This window comes from Anneissia japonica, unplaced genomic scaffold (genome assembly GCF_011630105.1).
Source record: "Anneissia japonica isolate Jap-2015-1 unplaced genomic scaffold, ASM1163010v1 scaffold1525_len913038_cov183, whole genome shotgun sequence".
Classification (NCBI taxonomy): Eukaryota; Metazoa; Echinodermata; class Crinoidea; order Comatulida; family Comatulidae; genus Anneissia; species Anneissia japonica.
In genome coordinates, this window is record NW_022728504.1 from 478,959 (window position 1) to 500,057 (window position 21,099).

General features: G+C 31.3%; 1 protein-coding gene across 3 annotated transcripts in view; it reads left to right on the forward strand.

The window, feature by feature from the left end:
* Positions 1 to 5,483: 5,483 nt before the first annotated feature.
* Positions 5,484 to 21,099, forward strand: part of LOC117114244 (tripartite motif-containing protein 2-like) — a 20,105-nt gene continuing 4,489 nt past the window's right edge. The window contains exon 1 of one of the 3 annotated variants that reach the window (XM_033257850.1): positions 5,484 to 5,629. Coding sequence is in view for 1 of the 3 variants with exons in the window: in XM_033257851.1 (XP_033113742.1) it covers positions 5,910 to 7,605 (1,696 nt within the window). In the remaining 2 variants the exon portion in view is untranslated. Of the gene's footprint in view, positions 5,630 to 5,717; positions 7,606 to 20,350; positions 20,550 to 21,099 lie in introns of those variants that run through there. The other 2 variants (XM_033257851.1, XM_033257848.1) reach the window with 2 other exon arrangements.

A 21,099-nucleotide genomic window follows, 5' to 3' on the forward strand; every position in this document is an offset into this window, starting at 1 on the left:
TATATATATATATATATATATATATATATATATATATGTATATATATGTATATATATATATGTATGTATATATATATATATATATATTAATCGCATGGAAGTTATTCTCTAACTCTGTTAGATTATATACTCTGTTAGATAATTATATATATATATATAATTTACATATATATATAATTTAAACGTAATATAAGAGGAAAATTGAATTAGTGTTAAGTAATAAAATAAATAATAAATAAATAAATAATTGAAAACATAAATTATGTGGATTAAATTCTCATAGAATTTACAATGAAACTTTATAATGTAATTTATGAGATTATTTTTTGAAACAGAATAAAATAGGTAACATTTTATTGAAAAAAACAGATGTTACAACTATAGACGTAAGTTGATTTAATATGCTGAATCCTTATTAATGGTACAGTATATACCTATTATATATTTCTATAAATTAATCGATAAATATCTCATTAATCACACTATCGCAATATGCCTATTGAAGTATTATTGAAGTATTATTAATTCTTTATTAAAGCATGATTCGAGCACCTTTATTATTATTATTATTAATATTATTATTATTATTTTATATATTATTTATCAACCATACTTATTTATGTGGATAAAATTAGCATAGAAAATAAACTTATTATTTATAAGATTATTAGAAAGCTAAAATTAAAATGAACTGCAATAGGCCTATCTTTGTTGTTGTGACGAATGTCACATTTATGACCATTCATTTTCTCCTATGTACATTTACATACATTGCAGTTCACATATATTGCAGTTCATTTTAATTTACCAGGACATAATACTACACACTTTAAAGTAGCTGTGCTCCTAATTAATTGCTTTAAAAACAGAAATGACAGATTAATTGCCGAACAAACTTTTATTCATAAAATTTGGTTGCATTAATATTGGCCTCAATATAAATCTAGGCTTTCTTAGCCACTATAAGATTTAGTTTGTTACTGAATCCATTGTTCATAATTAGCTCCATGACTGCACAGATAGTTTATCTGCCTAGCTCTATTAGTAGAATAGTAAGTTGCTTGATTTACTTGTTATTAACAGGCATTTATTAAATATCAGAGAAAACTTAATAAATACTGATGACAATTAACGAATTATCAAATATTATAGAAATAACGTTTGATGATGTAAAAATGCTTTGTTGCGTGCCAAAAATAACAAATCGCCTGGAATTCATGGCACAACCAACGAGCTACTAAAGAATGGTGATGTTTAAATTGATTAGATCATAAACATTTCTCTTCAATAATTTTATTAATTACTAATACAATTAGCTACTATAATTCCCATCCACAAAAAAGGTAACAAAAATGACCTTAATAACTATAGGGGAATTACCTTATCCTCATGTGTGTCTAAAATTTTTAACCGTATTATTTGTGATCGAATTTCAGAATTTTTAGAAGATAACAGTATTCTTACGGAAATCCAGGGAGGTTTTAGGAGGGACTATAGGTGCGAAGACCACATTTTCACATTGAAAAGTATTCTTGCTACACGTAGCGCAGAAAATAGACCTACTTATTTAGCATTCCTGGATTTCCGTAAAGCATTTGATACTGTTTGGCGAAATGACCTCTTATCAATTGCCTGGAACATTGGTATCCGTGGTAAAGCTTGGAATATTTTAGATAAGTTATATAAAAATGTTGAATGTGATGTTAAATTTGGTGATATTGTTACAGATTTTTCAATATTGATGAAGGTGTTAAGCAGGGGTGTGTTTTGTCACCCGTTTTATTCTGTATATACATTAATGAACTCTCTAAAATGTTAAGTTGCAATAATTTAGGCTGTTATACACTTGGGGAAAAATGCCTTGCTTGTTTTGGGCTGATGATGTGGTTTTGATAGGCAATGATGCATTTGATTTAGAAAACATGCTTAAAATTGCAGGTCAATTTTCAAAAAAATGGAAACTTGAATTTAACTTTGATAAATCAAATGTTGTGGTGGTTGGAAAACGTACTAACAAAGTTAAACAATGGCCACTAGGTAATAAACACATCAAAGAAGTAGATAATTATAAATACTTAGGCATTAACATTTCTAAAACTCAATCTGAATGTTGTCATATAAATGAACTAGTTAGGAAAGGTAATTAGCTAATTGGCTATATCAAATCCATTATAAACGGTCATACGATGGTAATATTTTGTGGAAAATGATTGCACTCCCGTCCATTAATTATGCATGTGCTGTATCAGCTTATAGTGCCAGTGATTTTAGCAAATTAGAAAAAATTAATGTTAGTAAGTGGGATAATAATAATACTGGTACTTGTCTATTGTGTAATAATGGTGTAGAGGACTTGCAACATTTTCTGTTTATATATAATAAACTTGATGACTTGCGACTAACTGAGCAGCAAACTCTAGTAAATAAACTTTATGACTCAGGTTTATCAGAATTATGTAACCAGATCCTCCTTAATAATGATGTTTTCTTCATTCTTATGTTAGGTGGAGATTGCACTGTTTGTACCTAATTTTCCAAATAATTCAATTAACATGGTCCACTTTTTGATGATTTTTGCAAATCATTATCTTAAAAAGGCATGGGCCAAGAGATTAGAGATTAAGTCTTGTCGAATGTAATTTTAATTTCAATGCTTTTATGTTTTGTTTTGTGACTTTTTCTACATTGTATTGTTTGACAATTTTAATTACTGTATGTATTTATTTTCTTTTTATTACTTTAGTTTTGGATGTACCATTATTGTAACGTTGCCGCTGTTGCAAAAGCGTTTTCTAAATAAATAAATAAAAAAACTTGTTATCTCTGATCATTGTATACTACATTGTATCCGACTGCTAATTGGTTGTCTATTGCTAATTATATATGCATAAGCTCTTTTCTATTTTGTTTTCAATTTTTTACTTCACACACCTGAGGAAGCTGGCATTGACTGCCAGCAAAAGCTTGTGTTGAATAAATAACATCTAGTTAGTCTCAGAGTGCTGCCTTTTAATTCTCTATGCAACCATGTGACAAAAATGTTATAGGCCTACCTGATTTGAATATCAAACTAGGCCTATAATACAATAAATATTACAAGGCTGCATCATTGGAGAATGAGAGGGATACGGGAATGTGTGCCAGAATATACGTGGACTATTACAAGTATCAGTGAATATGATCTAATAAAAACGTAGTATATCCGCGTATGGGGCGTACGCCTATTAGGGGCGTATTTTGATGATTTAAAAAAAACCTTAAAAAAAACCGAATCGGGGGTTCCCCCCATTCATCACTGAGGTCTCTACTCGAAAAGCTCCCGGAGTCGGAGCCCTACAAGTCTCAGCTAGGGGCCCAGGCCTAATTGTTACGCCGCTGGATTAGTATAAACTTTAACTCCGGAATTAATTTGGGTTGCACCTCATAAAAGTATTTGTGATAGCGTATAAAATATAGATTAGGCCTAAATATTGTAGGCCAATGTTGTATTTTTCCATCATAATGTGTTACTGCAATCTTATTCTATATAAGGTTTGCTAATCAGATGCATTATACAACACGAAAAAATAACGCAATCAACAATTACACTAATGTATGTTCATGAACATATCTAATATATAATATAATGTAATCAATATAGGCTACGTCTCTTGCCCAAACGTATATTTTTCATATTATAGGCCTACAGTATTTTCTGACTCAACTTCTCAGTAGAATTTTCAATAGAAAGGGTTACAGTTCTACGTAGAAATTTGAAAACGGGCTATTTTACAAGCAGACACTTTTCAATGTTACACAAAACTCTAAAAGCGTTCATTAGGGCAAAAAATGACAGGTGATGATGACTGTAATGACATTGATAGTTGTGATGAATACTGCCCTCTATAATATTATATTATAAAATGAAGTTTCAACGTTTGCTTCGATAAATAAAATGTAAAAACACAGCAATAAAATACAGCTGAGTTGTGGAACATACTCTGTCATAATATGAAGCAATATAATTTATTAAACCACAAATATTTCAAACTAAGGAAGTGGTATTGATAAGTTATTGCATATATATATATATATATATATATATATATATATATGTATATGTGTGTGTGTGTAGGTGTGTGTGTGTGTGTGTGTGGAACTTCACGCTGTCAGAAGAGTGTCATATCAGACCACTGAGACCTATAGGATATACGTGCAGATTTAACCCCCAGGCGCTTCCTCTCATACAATTGACTGAAACCTCACACATAGTGGCGCTAGAGAAGCTGAATAGCTTAATAAATAATTAATAATAAATCATAATAAATAATATTCAAATTAGGTTTGCATGCTGCATATGCACCGTAAACACAATAATCAATGGATACATAAAAATAACAGTGCTCAAATAGGAACAAGCTGTATTGGCAATAATAATAATTAGTATTAATATTATGATAGTAATATTAATAATCAATATTAATATAATAATATATACGAAACTTATGAACGACATGTTTCGACGCAGTGTCCCAGGTCATCGTCAGGTAATAACGCTTAAATGCTACTAACGGTTTAAATACTACCGGTCAGATGTAAGACGAAACAAGCAAATATTAAGGGACAAGTCATCACATATATTTCAACATCTTCAAAACTCTCTTAAATGTCAAAACACATCTAATTCAGACTGTTTTACTTTTCTTGACTCCGCCCACAATACTTATCAACTTAAAATAAAAGAAGCCCTACATAGCTTGGGGAAATCCGTCACAAACAAAAAACTCTTTACAATATCACTCTCTCATTCTAATTCATTCTAATTCCTATGACTTACCATAGTATTCCTGACCTCTATATACGTGACTTATGTCGTTCATAAGTTTCGTATATTTTATTAGATGCATTACTGCATTTGTAATATAGGCTAATAATGTTTTTTATATTATTAAAATAATATTAATACTAATACTTATACCAATATCAATATCAAAACTAATATTACAATATGTGATTCTACTCTTCGTTTCTTTGATGTTTTTATGCAGTTACCTTCATTTTAAAATGAAATAGACATCAATTTCAATCACAACATTTGTATAATAGGCCAGTATCCAACCAAAGGTGCTGATGATACAGTGGCACAATAGCCAATGTACTCAAGTTTCTAAACGCTGAAAACGTTTTACTGACCATTTTAATGTCGGTGGTGCAATAATAGTAAAAGACAGGTAGTAAATACACTCGTCAACATGCCGGTTACAGACTTACTCAACAAATTTAGGATGAGCTACGAAGCTATGCTAATATTAAATTGTCATTTAAATTCTTACGAAACATGACAATAGTCCCTATGTAATTTAGAAACTATTTGACGCATCTACTATTATTCGATACAAGTGTAACTCAAGACATGTCAATTGGTAGGTCGCCTGCATTTACTGACAAATCTTTTCTTCCGCTGACGAACCGATTAATGGCAACAAATACACGTCACAAATTCATCCACTGAATACAGATGGGATGTACCGCGCTGTTGATTGAAAGAAGGTTTTGAATGACTGGTACAGATACAATAATAAATTAAAGTAATGTACATTGTGTAGAGGCAGTAATCGAACGGCGAACAAGGCCAGGTTGGCAATGAAAGGTATGAATTATCGATTTGCTATAATATTATAGGATATTTGAAAACCCACACAATTTCTTTTTCTTGCTGCCATTGTTCTTTTAACACAAAATGATTGCATGATCCAGTCGACCAGTAAAAGCCACTTTTATGCCAGTTTTGTAGAATTCCTATCGGTTTAATCGATATAGTCAAATGTGGTCACTTGAAGAAATCATCTTGAATAGAATTCCGTAGGTCTTAATATTATTTGCTGTGTGTAACCGATAAGATATAAATAGGCATAGGCCTAGATATCAGCATGGCCTCTGGAAACTGGCACTGCGTCTCAGTACCCGCACTCTGTCCCACTCACCAGAGCTACAGGCAAGAATTCTACTGCAAGACTTGTGAAGAACCAATATGTCAACAATGTATAGCAGAAAAACACAAACTGCCGAAGCACAAGCGCGAGAACATTGACCAGACGACTAAAAAATACCAAGAAAAGCTCAACAGTATTTTGCCAATGAAAACCAAACTCATTGACGACTTAGAAACGTCAGTATCATCAATTGGCAATACTTTACTCCGATTAGAATCTGCCAGAGTAAACTGTGCAGATGATGTAGACAAGCAATACAAGAAGGCAGAATTGCTTCTGAAGAATAAGCGTCAGGAGTTACTGGATGATCTCGAAGAAAAATTCAAAAACAAGAGGACAGTATTAACAGAACAAAGATCAGAATTGCTGGAAGCTAGAAGTGAAGCTGTAAGTGCCATACATTTTGTACAAAGAGTAAAATGGTATGACGATCATAAAACCGCGTTCGGAGCTGCCAGTAATCGATATAAAGAGATGAAGGAAGCGCTAGCTAAAGAACTACAACTTCAACCACAGGAAAATTGGCGAATATACTTTGATGAAAACAAGAAACTCGACGAAATAATCAATGCAACAATTCTGGGAGCGATTGAAACTACATCCTCGGTTGCATTCACATCTTGCTTGACAAATACAGATTTTCAAGACACTAGGATTGGTTCCTCGAAACTCTTGAAGCTAGTTGCAAAGAATTCGCGGGGTGAGGCAGTCAAGGAAGGCGGTGCTGATGTGGAAGTGGAGCTAATTTACCAGAACATGGAGACACAGAACCTTGAAATAAATGACAATGACGATGGTACATATTCCATCCAAATGCGTCCGAATAAAATTGGTGAAGCACGCCTGGTTGTCAAGATGTTTGGAAATCCCATCAAAGACTGTCCTTATAAATTTACAGTCAAGCCTGCTAATCATTTGTTGTTGAAATTCACACATGAGGTGTTTAAGGAAAAGGGGCCATTTGGGGTCACAGTTTCACGCAAAGGTGAAATATTCATCGTCAACCGGACACAGACCGTGTATATCTTTGACCGAGACGGAAAGCTGAAGAGATCTCTGATTATAAATGGTGCTAAGTATTTACAAGGCATCACTGTCAACAACGACGGCACTTTCATAGTAACCGATAATCAGATGAGAGAAATATTCAAATGTGACAAGAATGGCCAGATTCTGCAAAGATTTGGTGCTAATGTATTAGAAGATCCCATAGGAGTGACTGTAGGGTCTGATAAATGTGTGTACGTTGTTGACTACAAAGGTCATTGTGTACAGAAATTTCAAAATCAGGGCGAATACGTCAAACGTTTTATTCACTCTAAGCCCGGAGAAGCTATATCTCCTTGGTTTATTTCAACGAGTATTGACTCTCGATTTGTGATTTCTGATACATGGGCTCATTACATACATGTGTTTGACAGCAATGGAACAGCCTTATTCAAATTCGGAACGTACGGAAAACGCTTTGGACAGCTTGAATATCCCAAAGGTGTTGCTGTTGACAAGGACAATTGTATATTAGTGAGCAGTGAGCATAGGTTACAATTGTTTAGCTCAACGGGAGTTTATAAGTGGAGAATTGACAATGAAAGGGATGGCTTACGTGATCCTAGAGGCATTGCCATCATACCTGGTGAGTGGAGACGAGTAGTTGTAGCTGATTGGGGAAACAAGTGTGTTAAGATTTTTAACTATTAAATAATGTTTTTATATACTATAATAAGTATGATTATAACTTGTAGTTATGCAACAACAATAGCTTTGAAATAAATTGAACGTGATTGTTATTTTTAATTTAATTTAATTTAATTCCTTATCTTTGTATAATCTGTTAGTTAATAAATCAAACTACAAAAACGAACTTAACTTATTTCATCATTTTTATTCTCAGACTACAAAAATATGAAATAGATTTGTAGTCTGAGAATAAAGCCAAGTTCGTTTTTGTAGTTTATAGTAGCTGTCTCTTATACACATCTTTTGAAAAATGTATAAGTAGTTATAATATCTGTGCAATGCTATAAGCTTAATGAAAATATTGTAAGGCACAATAGTTAAATTTCTAGCGCGTTTAGACTACTCACGGTGCTGCTGTAAAATCAAATGTATAATTAAGGTTAGAGTTGAACAAGCCAAACCATATTAATTTAAATGTGAATTGGGAATAACTTAATGATATATAATTATGCTTATTATCTCTGTTACTATGGCTCTTGGTATTTTACATCTGTGGTTTTTTATCATACCTTTTTTCTAATAAACATAGGGCTATATATATATATATATATATATATATATTCGTATATACATATACACTTATATATACATAATTACATTATATATATATATATTATATACATATATACATTATATATACGGTATATAATTACATTATATATATATATATTAAATTACATTTTTACTGTTTGTGCTTAATTTCTATATTTCCTATTTATGTGGATTAATTTATTTGTATAAGAATTATTTAAAGTATATTCATTTATGATTTTCTTTGCCTTTTGTTGTTTCACATTCATTCATTTCTCTTGTATGCTTTTAAAACATTGATGAATTTATATAAGTTAATTAATTGCTTTTATTATCGTTATCTTAGTGTGTGATTTGTGTGAATTGAGAATACATTAATGATATAAAATTATGCTTATTATCTCTGTTACTATGGTTTTTGGTATTTTACATCCGTGGTTTTTATCATACCTTTTATCTAATAAACATAGGCCTATATATATATATATATATTCGTATATACATATACACTTATATATATAATTACATTATATATACATATATATATATATATATATATATATATTAAACTACATTTTTACTGTTTGTGATTAATTTCTATATTTCCTATTTATTTTTACTGTTTGTGCTTAATTTCTATATTTCCTATTTATGTGGATTAATTTATTTGTATAAGAATTATTTAAAGTATATTCATTTGTTTCACATTCATTCATTTCTCTTGTATGCTTTTAAAACATTGATGAATTTATATAAGTTAATTAATTGCCTTTATTATCGTTATCTTAGTATTATTCTTTTTGAATTGTTTTTGAATAAAGTAAAGAATCTGATAGAGTACTTTACAAACCTCTTTTTATAGTCTGTATGAGTGCACATATTCTCAGATGAATATAGTACTGGTAGCAGTGGCGTCTCTATGATATATTTTCTGGTGGGGGTGGGGGGAGGTGCTGAGCTGTCCGACAGGGGACTTGGGCTCGAAGGCCCAAGCTGAATGAAGGTTTGGAGAGGGTGTACTCCCTCCAATTCGCCCTTGTTATAGTTCGCACTAAATGCATCCGCTCGAACTGGCATCCGCTCAAACCTGTCTCTTATACACATCTAGATGTGTATAAGAGACAGCTGGTAGGACAGTGCGATACACTGTAGTCAAGGAGGCTGGTCTATCCACGTCTGCTTGTTAGTCGTCTAGTAGCCTTCAGAAGGATGCTCTAACCTCACCCGACCTGATCGTCTAGGTTTGTACCGAAAGTTGCAGCCCCGTACGTAACCTGCATCTACCGAAGGTGGGGGCGGGGAAGTGCGTCAGGGCTTGAGGTCTGAGGAGCCGCTATGATTGAGTACTTAAATAAAACGTCAATGTGTTATATCTTATAAGTGAAGAGGTCTATACTTTTTGAGTATAGCCTGCTGCGCTTGCGCAGATATACTCTATGCGTGGTAGTGGATTTCTGTAAAATGGAATGTGAGTAAGTAAGTAAGTAACTTTATTGCTTCTCTTTTATAACAGAGGCACAACCGTAAAGATGTGCAACAATAACAAAATCAGTAAAAATTACTGTGATAAAATATAGTAAGAAAATACTGCGGTAGAACGAAATATTAAAAAAGGGTTTACAAAAATAGTAATAAAGATAAAAATAAATACTAATACTAATAATATAAGTAAGTAGGTTAATACATACACTTATACACACACACACATACATATACACATACACACACATACATATATATACACACATATATATACATATATATACATATATATATATATATATACATATACATATATATATATACATACACACACACACACACACACCTACATACATACACACACAATACATACATGCATAGACACACACACACATCTCTCACACAATCAGTAAAAATACTGTGATAAAATATAGTAACACATATTCACACACACATACATACATACATACATATACACATACATACACAAACACATACATATACATATATACATATAACAGAGTAAATATTGTAAATTTAGTTCAATAACATTAAAACCAGACATATTAGTCTTGCAATAGAAAAGTATTATATATATCATTTCGTTCTTTCCATGCCATCGTTAAAAGTAATTTACAATGATTATCGAAAACTTTACTCGCAATAGTATAATTAATAGGGTTTATACAATTTGTTGTTAAAATTTCATATTCGTAATAGATTTCTAAATCATCAAACAAAAGATGGTATTTAAGTTCAGGGGAGCTTGATGTCAATAATTCCCAAAATATATGTAAATCCTTTTTGTATAACTCCTCTTTAAGTTGGTCAAATATTAAATTTCTAATGTTCTTTAATCTGGTACAATCAAATACAAAATGATTGATGGTTTCCTTTGTCACGCAGTCACATAATAAGCATAAGCCTAAATTTTGAGGTGACCAAGATTCCTTTCTTCCTTCAAGGGGTAGTGAGTTAGAACGAGATTTAAATTTTAAACTTAAAGCATGAAAGTTACACTTTTCTAATAAATACTTTTCCATTTTAGGTTCACTTTTGTATCTTATGTAATGTTTTAAGGATGGTTTACAAAGCATTGTTATACCAACTTATGTTATCTTTTTTAATATTTTTTTCTTTGAAGCCATTAAGCCATTTTGTACAACAGTCAATGTTAAAGAACATTTGTAGATCAAATTTATTTAAAATGGATTCAATATGTTGAATCCATTTCCAACTCAGTTTTTCTTTAAGCGTAAAAAGAGGACTAAATAATAATCTTGGCCAGCGGTATTCTTCCATATTTTTTATTCTATAAAAGTAAGTTAATAATCTTTCTGATTGAATAGATTCAATTGTTTGCCAGCCAAGTTCACCATATAAGGCTTCCTTTGCGGTATATCTGGGTGCTTTTAATTGGTATCTGGCCATTTGGTATTGTAAATTTTCAATTTTTTCAATAGATGTTTTGTTATTGCAAAACCATATACTGCTTGCATAATTTATAGTTGGTATTCCAATCGCTTTCCAAAGAATATCCCCATAATATATTCTGTTAAAATCTTCCTGTCCATTAATAATAGATTTTATATACGATATTACTCTATTTCCCTTTTAACTGTTTCATCTATGTGACAGGTATCTTATATTTTTCTAGATATAAACATTCCCAAATATTTATAATTATTAGCTTCATTAATGAAATTATTACCAATTGACCGTTTCCTATATATATTAAAGCGTTACCCAGTTACAATGACATTGGACTTGGAATTAAAAATCATTTTCCATTTTGTAGCAAAATCATTTGCCGCATTCAAAAGTAATTCTAAATCTTGCTCACTATCTCCAATTAAAATAATATCGTCTGCCCAGAATAAACTGCCGATTTTTACATCAAAAATATTTTTACCTAAACCTCTTTCCTTAATAATCTTATTGAGCTCATTAATGTTTATGGTGAATAGAATTGGAGATAGTGGGCAACCTTGTTTTACATCTTCGTCAATATTAAAAACATCTGTTTCATGGTCACCAAATGAAACCTTTCCTTTTACATCTTTATATAAGTTTTTAATAATGTTCAATAGTTTACCTTTAATCCCTATATTGTTTATTGCATAAAAGAGACCTTCTCTCCAAACGGTGTCAAAAGCCTTCCTAAAGTCCATAAAAGCAAGGTATGTTTTTTTTATTTTCCGCTTGTCAACAAGCAATAATACTCTTAAGTATAAAAATGTGTTCTTCACACCTTCTGTCTTTGCGGAATCCCCCTTGTACTACTTCAAGAAAGTTTGACACCGTTTGGGAGATAAGTTTATTATATACCTTTGAAACTGAAGAGTTTAGAGTTATACCTCTGTAGTTATTTAAATCTCTACAGTCACCTTTTTTATATATTGGAATGATTTTTTCCAATACTCCATTCATTGGGCATTGTTTCCAAGATTGATAATCTTTTAAATAATTTATATAAGGAAAATATAATTTCATCACTGCCATTTTTCATTATTTCGTTTGTAATACAATCTAAACCAGGGCTCTTGGTATTTTTACAGTTAAGTACAACATTTTTTATATCTTCACAGGAAAATATAAAGTCTTCTATAATAGGTGCATTTATGTTAATATTAGAGTTATTACTAAATTCTGAATCACCGTAACTAAAATTTTCACTAGTGTTGCAAGTATGATTGCTAATACTACTAAAGTAGGATTTCAATGTATTTCTAATTGTATTTTTATCTGATACAGTATTATTGGTGCCGGGAATAAAGATAGAATTAGTACATTTAGTTTTAGTAGAAGGTTTTCCTTTTAATTCTGACCAGAAATCTTTGCATTGGGCCCCTCCTCTATTCATAATTTCAGAGCATTTATCTACTTTCTTTTGTAAAATCCTTTGTTTAATTAAACATTCTTTTGTTTAATTAAACATTTGCAATTGTTTACGTATCTCTTGATAATCTTTCCACAATGAGTCACATTCTTCTTGATTGTAAGACTCACTACCCTGTAATTTACAATATTGTCGAAGTAATCTACAAGCATCCTTTCTCTTCCCAATACAATTATCAATTTATTCATCATGCCATGCTTTGCGTTTTCTATCGTTGTTTTTGTGACCTATCGGATTTTCAGCAGAAGAAATAACGTTGTTTTTCCAAAATTCCCATGCTTCATTGGCATTTAAGGAGGAGGGATCCCAGTTTTTAAACTTGTTTTCAATTTCTTTCTGAAATGGTGCCCAATCGGTATCTTTATTTATGTTCCAAGTTATTTTATTAATAGTATTCTTTACTTGCTTATTAATATTACTTTTTGTTTCTAATTTATTGTCTACTAATTCTAATAACATCATGTTATGATCACTTCTAAGGTGATATATACACAATTCATCAATAATAAGTTCATTAGTGATGCTATATACATTTTGAGAAACTAGTATGTAATCTAGTGGAGTTACCCTTAACCCAGGTATATTTACCGCTACATTTGTTAGTGCTATTTAATATAGTAAGAGTACTGTCTCCGCAGAAATTTAGTAGTTAACTATATCATCACCTTGTTTAATATTATGTCCAATTTTACCATTGAAATCACCTAAAATAATTATATTTGCATTAGTAACTTCATTTTGTATTAGAATTACTTCTGAGAGAAGATAGGCGGTTTTTCCCAATCCATCTAAAATCAGGAATTTTTATTACTTCATTAGTTGTTAGGAAGGTTTCTGTTATTCCAAATATTTGTATTTCTTTATTAGAATTAAGGAGTTTAGCAACATCATACTGTTTGCTTTTATAGCCCCTAATATTATTGTACACAATTTTAACACTCGGGTTACTGAATTTTTGTTTTTTCGTACTTCTTATTTTTTTTATATTTTTTGTTATTAGTATTGGTACCACTACCTTTCTTATAAATTAGACTATAATCCTTATTAATATGGCTGTTGGAGTTGGAATTATTGGAACCATTTTTTAGATAATTTTCTTGTTCGTCATTAAGAACACTGAATCTGTTAGTACATTTTAATGTTGTGTTAGTATTATAGTTATCTATTTGAATTTTAGTATGGTTTTTCTTATTTACAGAGGTATAATTACCATTTTCAAATAAGTTGTAAATTGAAACGACACTTTCATACCTCTATTCATGATAATAGTAGTCGTTATAATAATAATTACACACATTATGGTGAGATTTGTGACCAAGTTCATTGCAATTAAAGCATCTTATAGAGTCGCCATATCTACAATTTCTTGTAGAGTGGTTTGATTCTCCACAGTAGTAGCAACCATATCCTGTCGAATTCTTCTCTTCATGATAAGCATAGTTTTGTTGATGGCGGTCGATATTGCGTTTTGTTTTTGTACGTTTGTTCTGTTGTTTATGGTTTCTTTGCTTCCTGATTACTTTATGTACATTGTTGAAGTTTTTTTTAGCAGTTAAGAAGTTTCCCTTTTGCTTAGATGGAGGCCACTTCTGTTAAGGTAATCTTTGAGATATACCCCGGTTTCAGATACTTTGAATTGCGCACCATTGTCTATTAATTCACATTTATGTTCTTTAGCGATTGACTTAAGTTGTGAGTTCAACTTGTTCACTCTGGATTGGTGGTTCACATTGTCCAGTCTTGGGCATACTGTAGATACAATAACCTTAGTGTTGGGTGTTTTAGTTTTTACCTCTTGTAGTAGTGTTTCGTATTTGGTTGCTGCTTTGTTAACCAATTCATCATTGACGCAATTGTTCGTACCACAGTGTAGTATAATGGTGTTTATGCCATCTAATTTCAAGGCATTTTTAACGTCTTCGATTTTTGCTCCTGGAAGACACTGAACCTTGTATTATGTAAGCCATTTTCACTAATATGTTTGATGATTGAGTCACCTATGATCAGTGTATCGCGTTCCGTCATTATCACACCTTTATCATTATTTTGGTGGCCATTTTCAGTACAATTTGCATTTGAAGATTGGTAAGGTTAATTTCAGGTCATTTTATTTGACTAGCATGCCAAGTACAGTGCGAAGGTAGTTGCTGCGAAGCAGCCAATTCATATTCTTGACAGCAAATTGACCTCTGAATGAACGGTCATTGTTTGTCAAAAAAACGAGTGCCTAAGACGACTGAAAAGCGGAGTTTCCTTCTTTCGTTCTGCCGGGTAAAATCAATTACTTTAGGCGACGTTTGTAGACTAACCTACTCGTACCAATGTCCGCATGTCGCGCTAGCCTTATCCTACTCTAGATCTAGACTAGCTAGGATGGTATAGGCCTAGCCTTGAAGAGACGAAGAAGGTCCAAATGAAAAACAACGTCGCTCTTTGATAGCTAACATTGTCTATTTAACATCACAATAATTCATTATTAGACCTATAGTTGTTTTTTGAATTGTACTCCACAAATCTCAGCCGATACCTCTCTCATATTATTTGTTATAGTTTTATTATTCATTATTTTCACTTGACTCGCATAAATAATTTTGTTCGAAGAACATTTATATGCAGTTGTACTTCGCAGCACTTCATTTGCAATTTGCAATTTCTAGTTTTATCAAGTAGTTGGTAATTGGTCCTACGTTTTGACATGACCAATGGCTGATATAGCAACTTGAGTATGTTTTACCATTTTGATGTAGCATTGTCAACAAACTATGCAGTAACTGTAAAAGGCTAGTTTCTTTAGTATACTAATGCTCCTATCAGGAGCCATATTTTTTGGAAGTGTAGTTTGTTCAAAGTGGTAGGAGGTTTTGCTGAAGGGAGTTTTCCAGAACCATAACCCACTTCCTCGCCTACCCCCGTCCACCCGGCTACAGGCCCGAGAAGTAGTGCCAAGGTTTGTAAAATTCTTCCTAGCCATCATTTAAGAGTGTGTAGTGGTACGGAAGACCGGCAGGCAGTTGGTACACCACTTCTGTCTTCGATTGTAAATTTAAGACGAAAATCTGCAACCGGTCATGTAGCTTTGGTTGTTTTTGATTGATGAGAAAAGCGTTCGGTGGTGAGAAAAATATTGATAATGCGTGCAAGTGGTTTAATTATGGCCTTAGTAACATTTTTATGAATTGCTAACCATCATGTTCAGGTGATCTTTAATATTTCCTAAATATCTATTTTTAAATAGTTAATGCAGTTTGCTGTTAGGTACTTTTTGGGATTTAGCGTTATAGTGTCTTTTTCGCTGCTATTAATAGCAAGATGCTAAAATAATGTCTTTAATGATTTTTATTTATCATAGTTTTCAACAGGACCTAAATTAGTTTTCGGTGGAATCATATTCTTTGTTTTTCCTCCCTAAACATCATTATTGGTTTTTCAAGTACTTTTATTATCATTCATATTCTGTTCCAATTGATTAAAGTGAAATTCTTATTTCTATTTCAGAAGGTTTTTTTTTTTTTTTTTTTTTTTTTTTTTTTTTTTTTGTGTTTTTTTTTTTTTTTTTTTTTTTGAGATGTAGTTGACTGTGTTGTTAAGCGTTTGGTGTCTCTTAAATTGAACAATAGATCTTTTTTACATTTTGCAATACCTTCAGTAATCAATGTTTATTTCTGATTTAATTAAGTATGTTTATGAAATGTTTGTATGCTATGCTGCAGTTGCATCATGATACGATTAAATATGTTAAGAAGTTCCGATTCAAAAAGTTCAATTAGAAGTATTTTACTGCAGCTCTCCTTATGATTGTTATGTAGTGCTGTTGCATATCGCGTACTGTACATCCTGTTTTCTTGTTTCTAAGTACTTGATGTCGGTATATTTTCGTTGAACCAGTTAATATTTCGTTGTGTTTAATGACCAAGTACTTTGGATGCAGTGCCGTAGACTGAAAGTCAAGTCAAAGAATTTTGGCTGGTGTTTTTTTCAGTCTGGTCCATGTTGAGATTTGCGTATTTATTGCTAACAGGTCAAATTCTGGCAGTCACATTTCTCAGCTAAAGAGACGCGACAGTTTCTGCGATTTTTTAACTACTTGCCTCGTTAAATCACTAAGGTAAGAATAGGTATATATGATTCATGAATGTCGACAGTTTCTTTAATGATTATTGATTCTATAGCTATAATGAAATTAGTTTTCATTTATGATAGAGTTTGCTGTTGCTTCTGTTTACATTCTGGAAACCATGGATATAATACTATGCAAATACATACTAAGCAGGTTGATATTTCATTTTTCCTTTATCATTATTTCCGAATCTGTATTATTTTGTTCGAAGTTGAAAAGGCAGTGAATAAATGTCAATTTGAATTGATGTCAATTGAAAAGATATATTGTATTAAATTAATATATTTGAAACCATTGATGTAAATAATGTATTGCTAGAAAACGCTCTGCTCAACGCGTGTATATGTGTATAAAGTACTCTATTATATGCATTTTATAGTAAAATCCGATGTAGTTGGTTCCACATATGTCTCATAAATAGATACAAGCAGATATCAAAGTAAAACAATTGCATACATACAAAATTTATTTCAAACGAATATTTTTTTGCCGACACGCCTTTGTAAAGTCACATTTCATATAAGAATAAAATGTCATACTTTTGAAAATAATTTAAATACACGAACTGGGAATTTTTGTTGAAAACTATTTTAACAGCAACAAATAGGGCCTACTATAATCATACGACTAATATTTGAATACAGATTCCATTAAAAATAATAATCACTGTACTTTCATGACAATATATTCGAAGCTTTTTTAGCTTCTACCTTATGTTTTACTGTGTAAAAAGCGTTTAATTCATCCGCGCGTACTGGTATACTGTATAGGCCTATGACTCCGTGGTGGAGGCTGAGTTTCTTTTTTTTTGTCAGATTCCTCTTCTGTTCTATTTCAATTAAATTTATATATACCTACATGTATATGTATATATATATATATATCATCAAAGAAAGGGTTATATCTGTCTCTTATACACATCTAGATGTGTATAAGAGACAGACATATGCTTGTCCAGACACAAAACTTTTCTTAAGGCAAACTACTGCTTTGTTCATTGTCATTCCCTGCACTTTGTGAACTGTGCATGCATATGCTAATTTAAGAGGAAATTGCTTTCGACTATATTTTTTCCCCATGGACTCTTGATGCATCTCAATTGGCTGAATACCAATGTCATCATTGTCAAATTTTACTTTAATAGATATTGGTGTAGAACTTTCATTTGGCTTAATTATCTCTTCAACATGTCCCATACATCCATTTGTTAACCCTTTTGTAATATCTACATTCTTTATCAACATCACTCTAGCATTTGGTGCAATCCACAAAAAACTTAGCAAACTGCTTTGACGTGAATTGCGAGGTACATCGCAAATTTTATTATTTTTCCTGCTGTTCACTTCAGTGTCTTTTGCTGCAATGCATATGATATCTGTACAGGTCTTATGCAACATTTTTTTATTCCATTCATTAACTTGCTTATTCAATGAATAAATATGAAGGGCATCTTCACATTCCTCTCCAGTTTCACACGAATTTAGAACTGCTAAATCTTCTTCAGACAATATATCAGTTCTTTCCTTTGTACGCAATTTGTTTAACAAAAGAGCAAATTCTGCATCTTCTTTTTGTCTCATGATTTGATCTAATTGTACTTGTTTGAAGTTATCTATCCACAATGAACCTTCCAGTGTGTCTTTATATAATGGAGTACCCATCACAGGAGGCAACTGATAAAAGTCACCGACTGCAATTATTGAAACATTTCCAAAGGGAGAATCATTGCATGTCTGCTTAATTTGCCGTAATCGCCCATGGATATACCAAAGTAACTTTTGATTTACCATTGATATTTCATCTATAATAACAATTTGCAACTGGCTCAGCTGATTACGAAGTGCACTTATTTTTTCTTCCCCAAGTGGTTGATATGGAAGTGAAATACTAATAGGGATTGACAATCCACTATGAATTGTTTGGCCTTAGATGTGTATAAGAGACAGAAGTCACCCATTATGATACATTTTGTACTTACTGTATGCAGGTCTTCTAATAGTTTTGTTAAATTTTCACAGAATTGCTTCACATTATAGCCAGGAGGTCGGTAAATTACTGAAATTACAACAGAAATTGGACGTGTTATCAAAAATGCAATTGCCTCTATGTCATTAATTCGTATGTTTAATCTGCTTGAAAATTTGTTCTTGGTATAGACTGCAACACCACCATGTGCCTGATTTTTAAATTTAAAAGTCAAATTATTCGTATTAGAATAAGAGTAATATCTTGCCTGGTGATATAATTTAAATGAGTCTATACATAAATTCAAAGAGATCATCATCTTTACTCAGCCATGTTTCAGTTAGACATATGATATTTGAATTCACAAACAAACCATTACACTTAAGATCAGCAAAATGTTCTTTAAGCCCTTGGATATTATGTAACATTATTGAAACTTTACAGTCTGAATCATTATCTTCTGCGTCACATTGTACATATGAATTCATATTTTCTAAACATTTTTTTATTCTCGGATCACAATGAATAAGGTGAGGATCAAAATTTTCAATAACAAGTCCAGAAATCGAGGTAACACGGCTGAGAGCGACATATGCTTGTCCAGACACAAAACTTTTCTTAAGGCAAACTACTGCTTTGTTCATTGTCATTCCCTGCACTTTGTGAACTGTGCATGCATATGCTAATTTAAGAGGAAATTGCTTTCGACTATATTTTTTCCCCATGGACTCTTGATGCATCTCAATTGGCTGAATACCAATGTCATCATTGTCAAATTTTACTTTAATAGATATTGGTGTAGAACTTTCATTTGGCTTAATTATCTCTTCAACATGTCCCATACATCCATTTGGGTTTTCTCTTTGTTTTTCTCTCTCTTTCTCATTCTTTCTTGTCAGTAAAGGCAATTTTCAAAACATGTATATATCAATATGTTTTGATATATGCCTATTTCAAAATTTTTTTTCTATACTTTTCTTAAACCTTTTTTTTTTATTTTCATTTTTTAAATTTATTTATAAAATATACGGACTCAATATGAGTAATTGTACCGTAAGAGTAACAGTAACATTGTACATTGTCCAGTAATGATTGGCCAATATATGGGCATATTTTTTAATACGATTATATGTTAGGCCAATACAACTGTAAAATAGTAAATTATTAACTTGTAAAATAAAAAAATTGTAAGTAGACTTATAATAATATTCTTACGTGCCAACAACTTATTTAACAAAGTAAAAAGCTATAGGCCCTATGCATGTACTCATCATAATATGTAAACTTTTTTTACAATAAAATAATATATTAGTTTTTCTTTATTACGACCAATGCTCCGTAATTTATCTGAAATAACAATACTAATATCAATAAAAATAGGTGATAATAATAGTTAAAATAGTACTATAATGTTCATAACAACATAAAATGAACATTTCTTTTTCTCTATGGTATTTCTTTGCTATAATGACAATAACGATTTTTTTTGTCGTGCTAAAAGAACCGATCGACTTGTTATCTGCTGTTGACAGTCACTAAGCAGATACAATAAAGTTTCCAGTCTCCGATTAATTCTTAATGAGAGATTTCAATACGTGTTATTAATATTGTTGGTCTCTATATCAAATCGCCTTTGGCATCGTTACCATCAAGTGATACATTCAAAAGCTTACTAATCGTATTGTTGATGTTATATTTACCCCCATCTTGAGAAGACGGCGTGGCTGTGTCACATTTACCCCCTTGTTGAGAACACGGCTTATGTGTGATTTTCATCATTCCTGAAGTGAGTTTGTGTCATCTTTTCCCCTTCTTAAGGACGAGGGGTATACTATAGTCATTTATTGTAAGTTGATATATAGCTCTATAATCTATAGAATACACGTACATTTAATCTAATTAATAATGCTTCACTGCTATTTGATTGTTCATTTATATATGTCATACGTTTCTAATTATGTAATTAGACCGATTATTTGATTGGTCGTTAGATCTTGCTGATCACATACCGAGTGATTGTGTCCTTTGCTTTTATTTTCATCTGGGCCCTACGTAATATAATGGTCGTTATAAGTGCTGGATTTAAAAAAAAATATTATTCTTACTATTGTTATTAATATTATTAACATTAATATTTTAAATTTCCTTAATGATTATTATTTTTATTATTGATATCATTATCATTATCATACATTCTTCAATAATAAAACCGGTTATTTCAATATTATATCTCATGATGAATACTCATATAAGAAATTATTATTACTTATTGTAATTATTAGTATTGATATTATATTTATAAGGATTATTATTTCTAATACTAATTACATGATTATTATTAATATTATTATCATTAATATTGTTATTATTATCTGATTTAAAATGTCTGCATAATC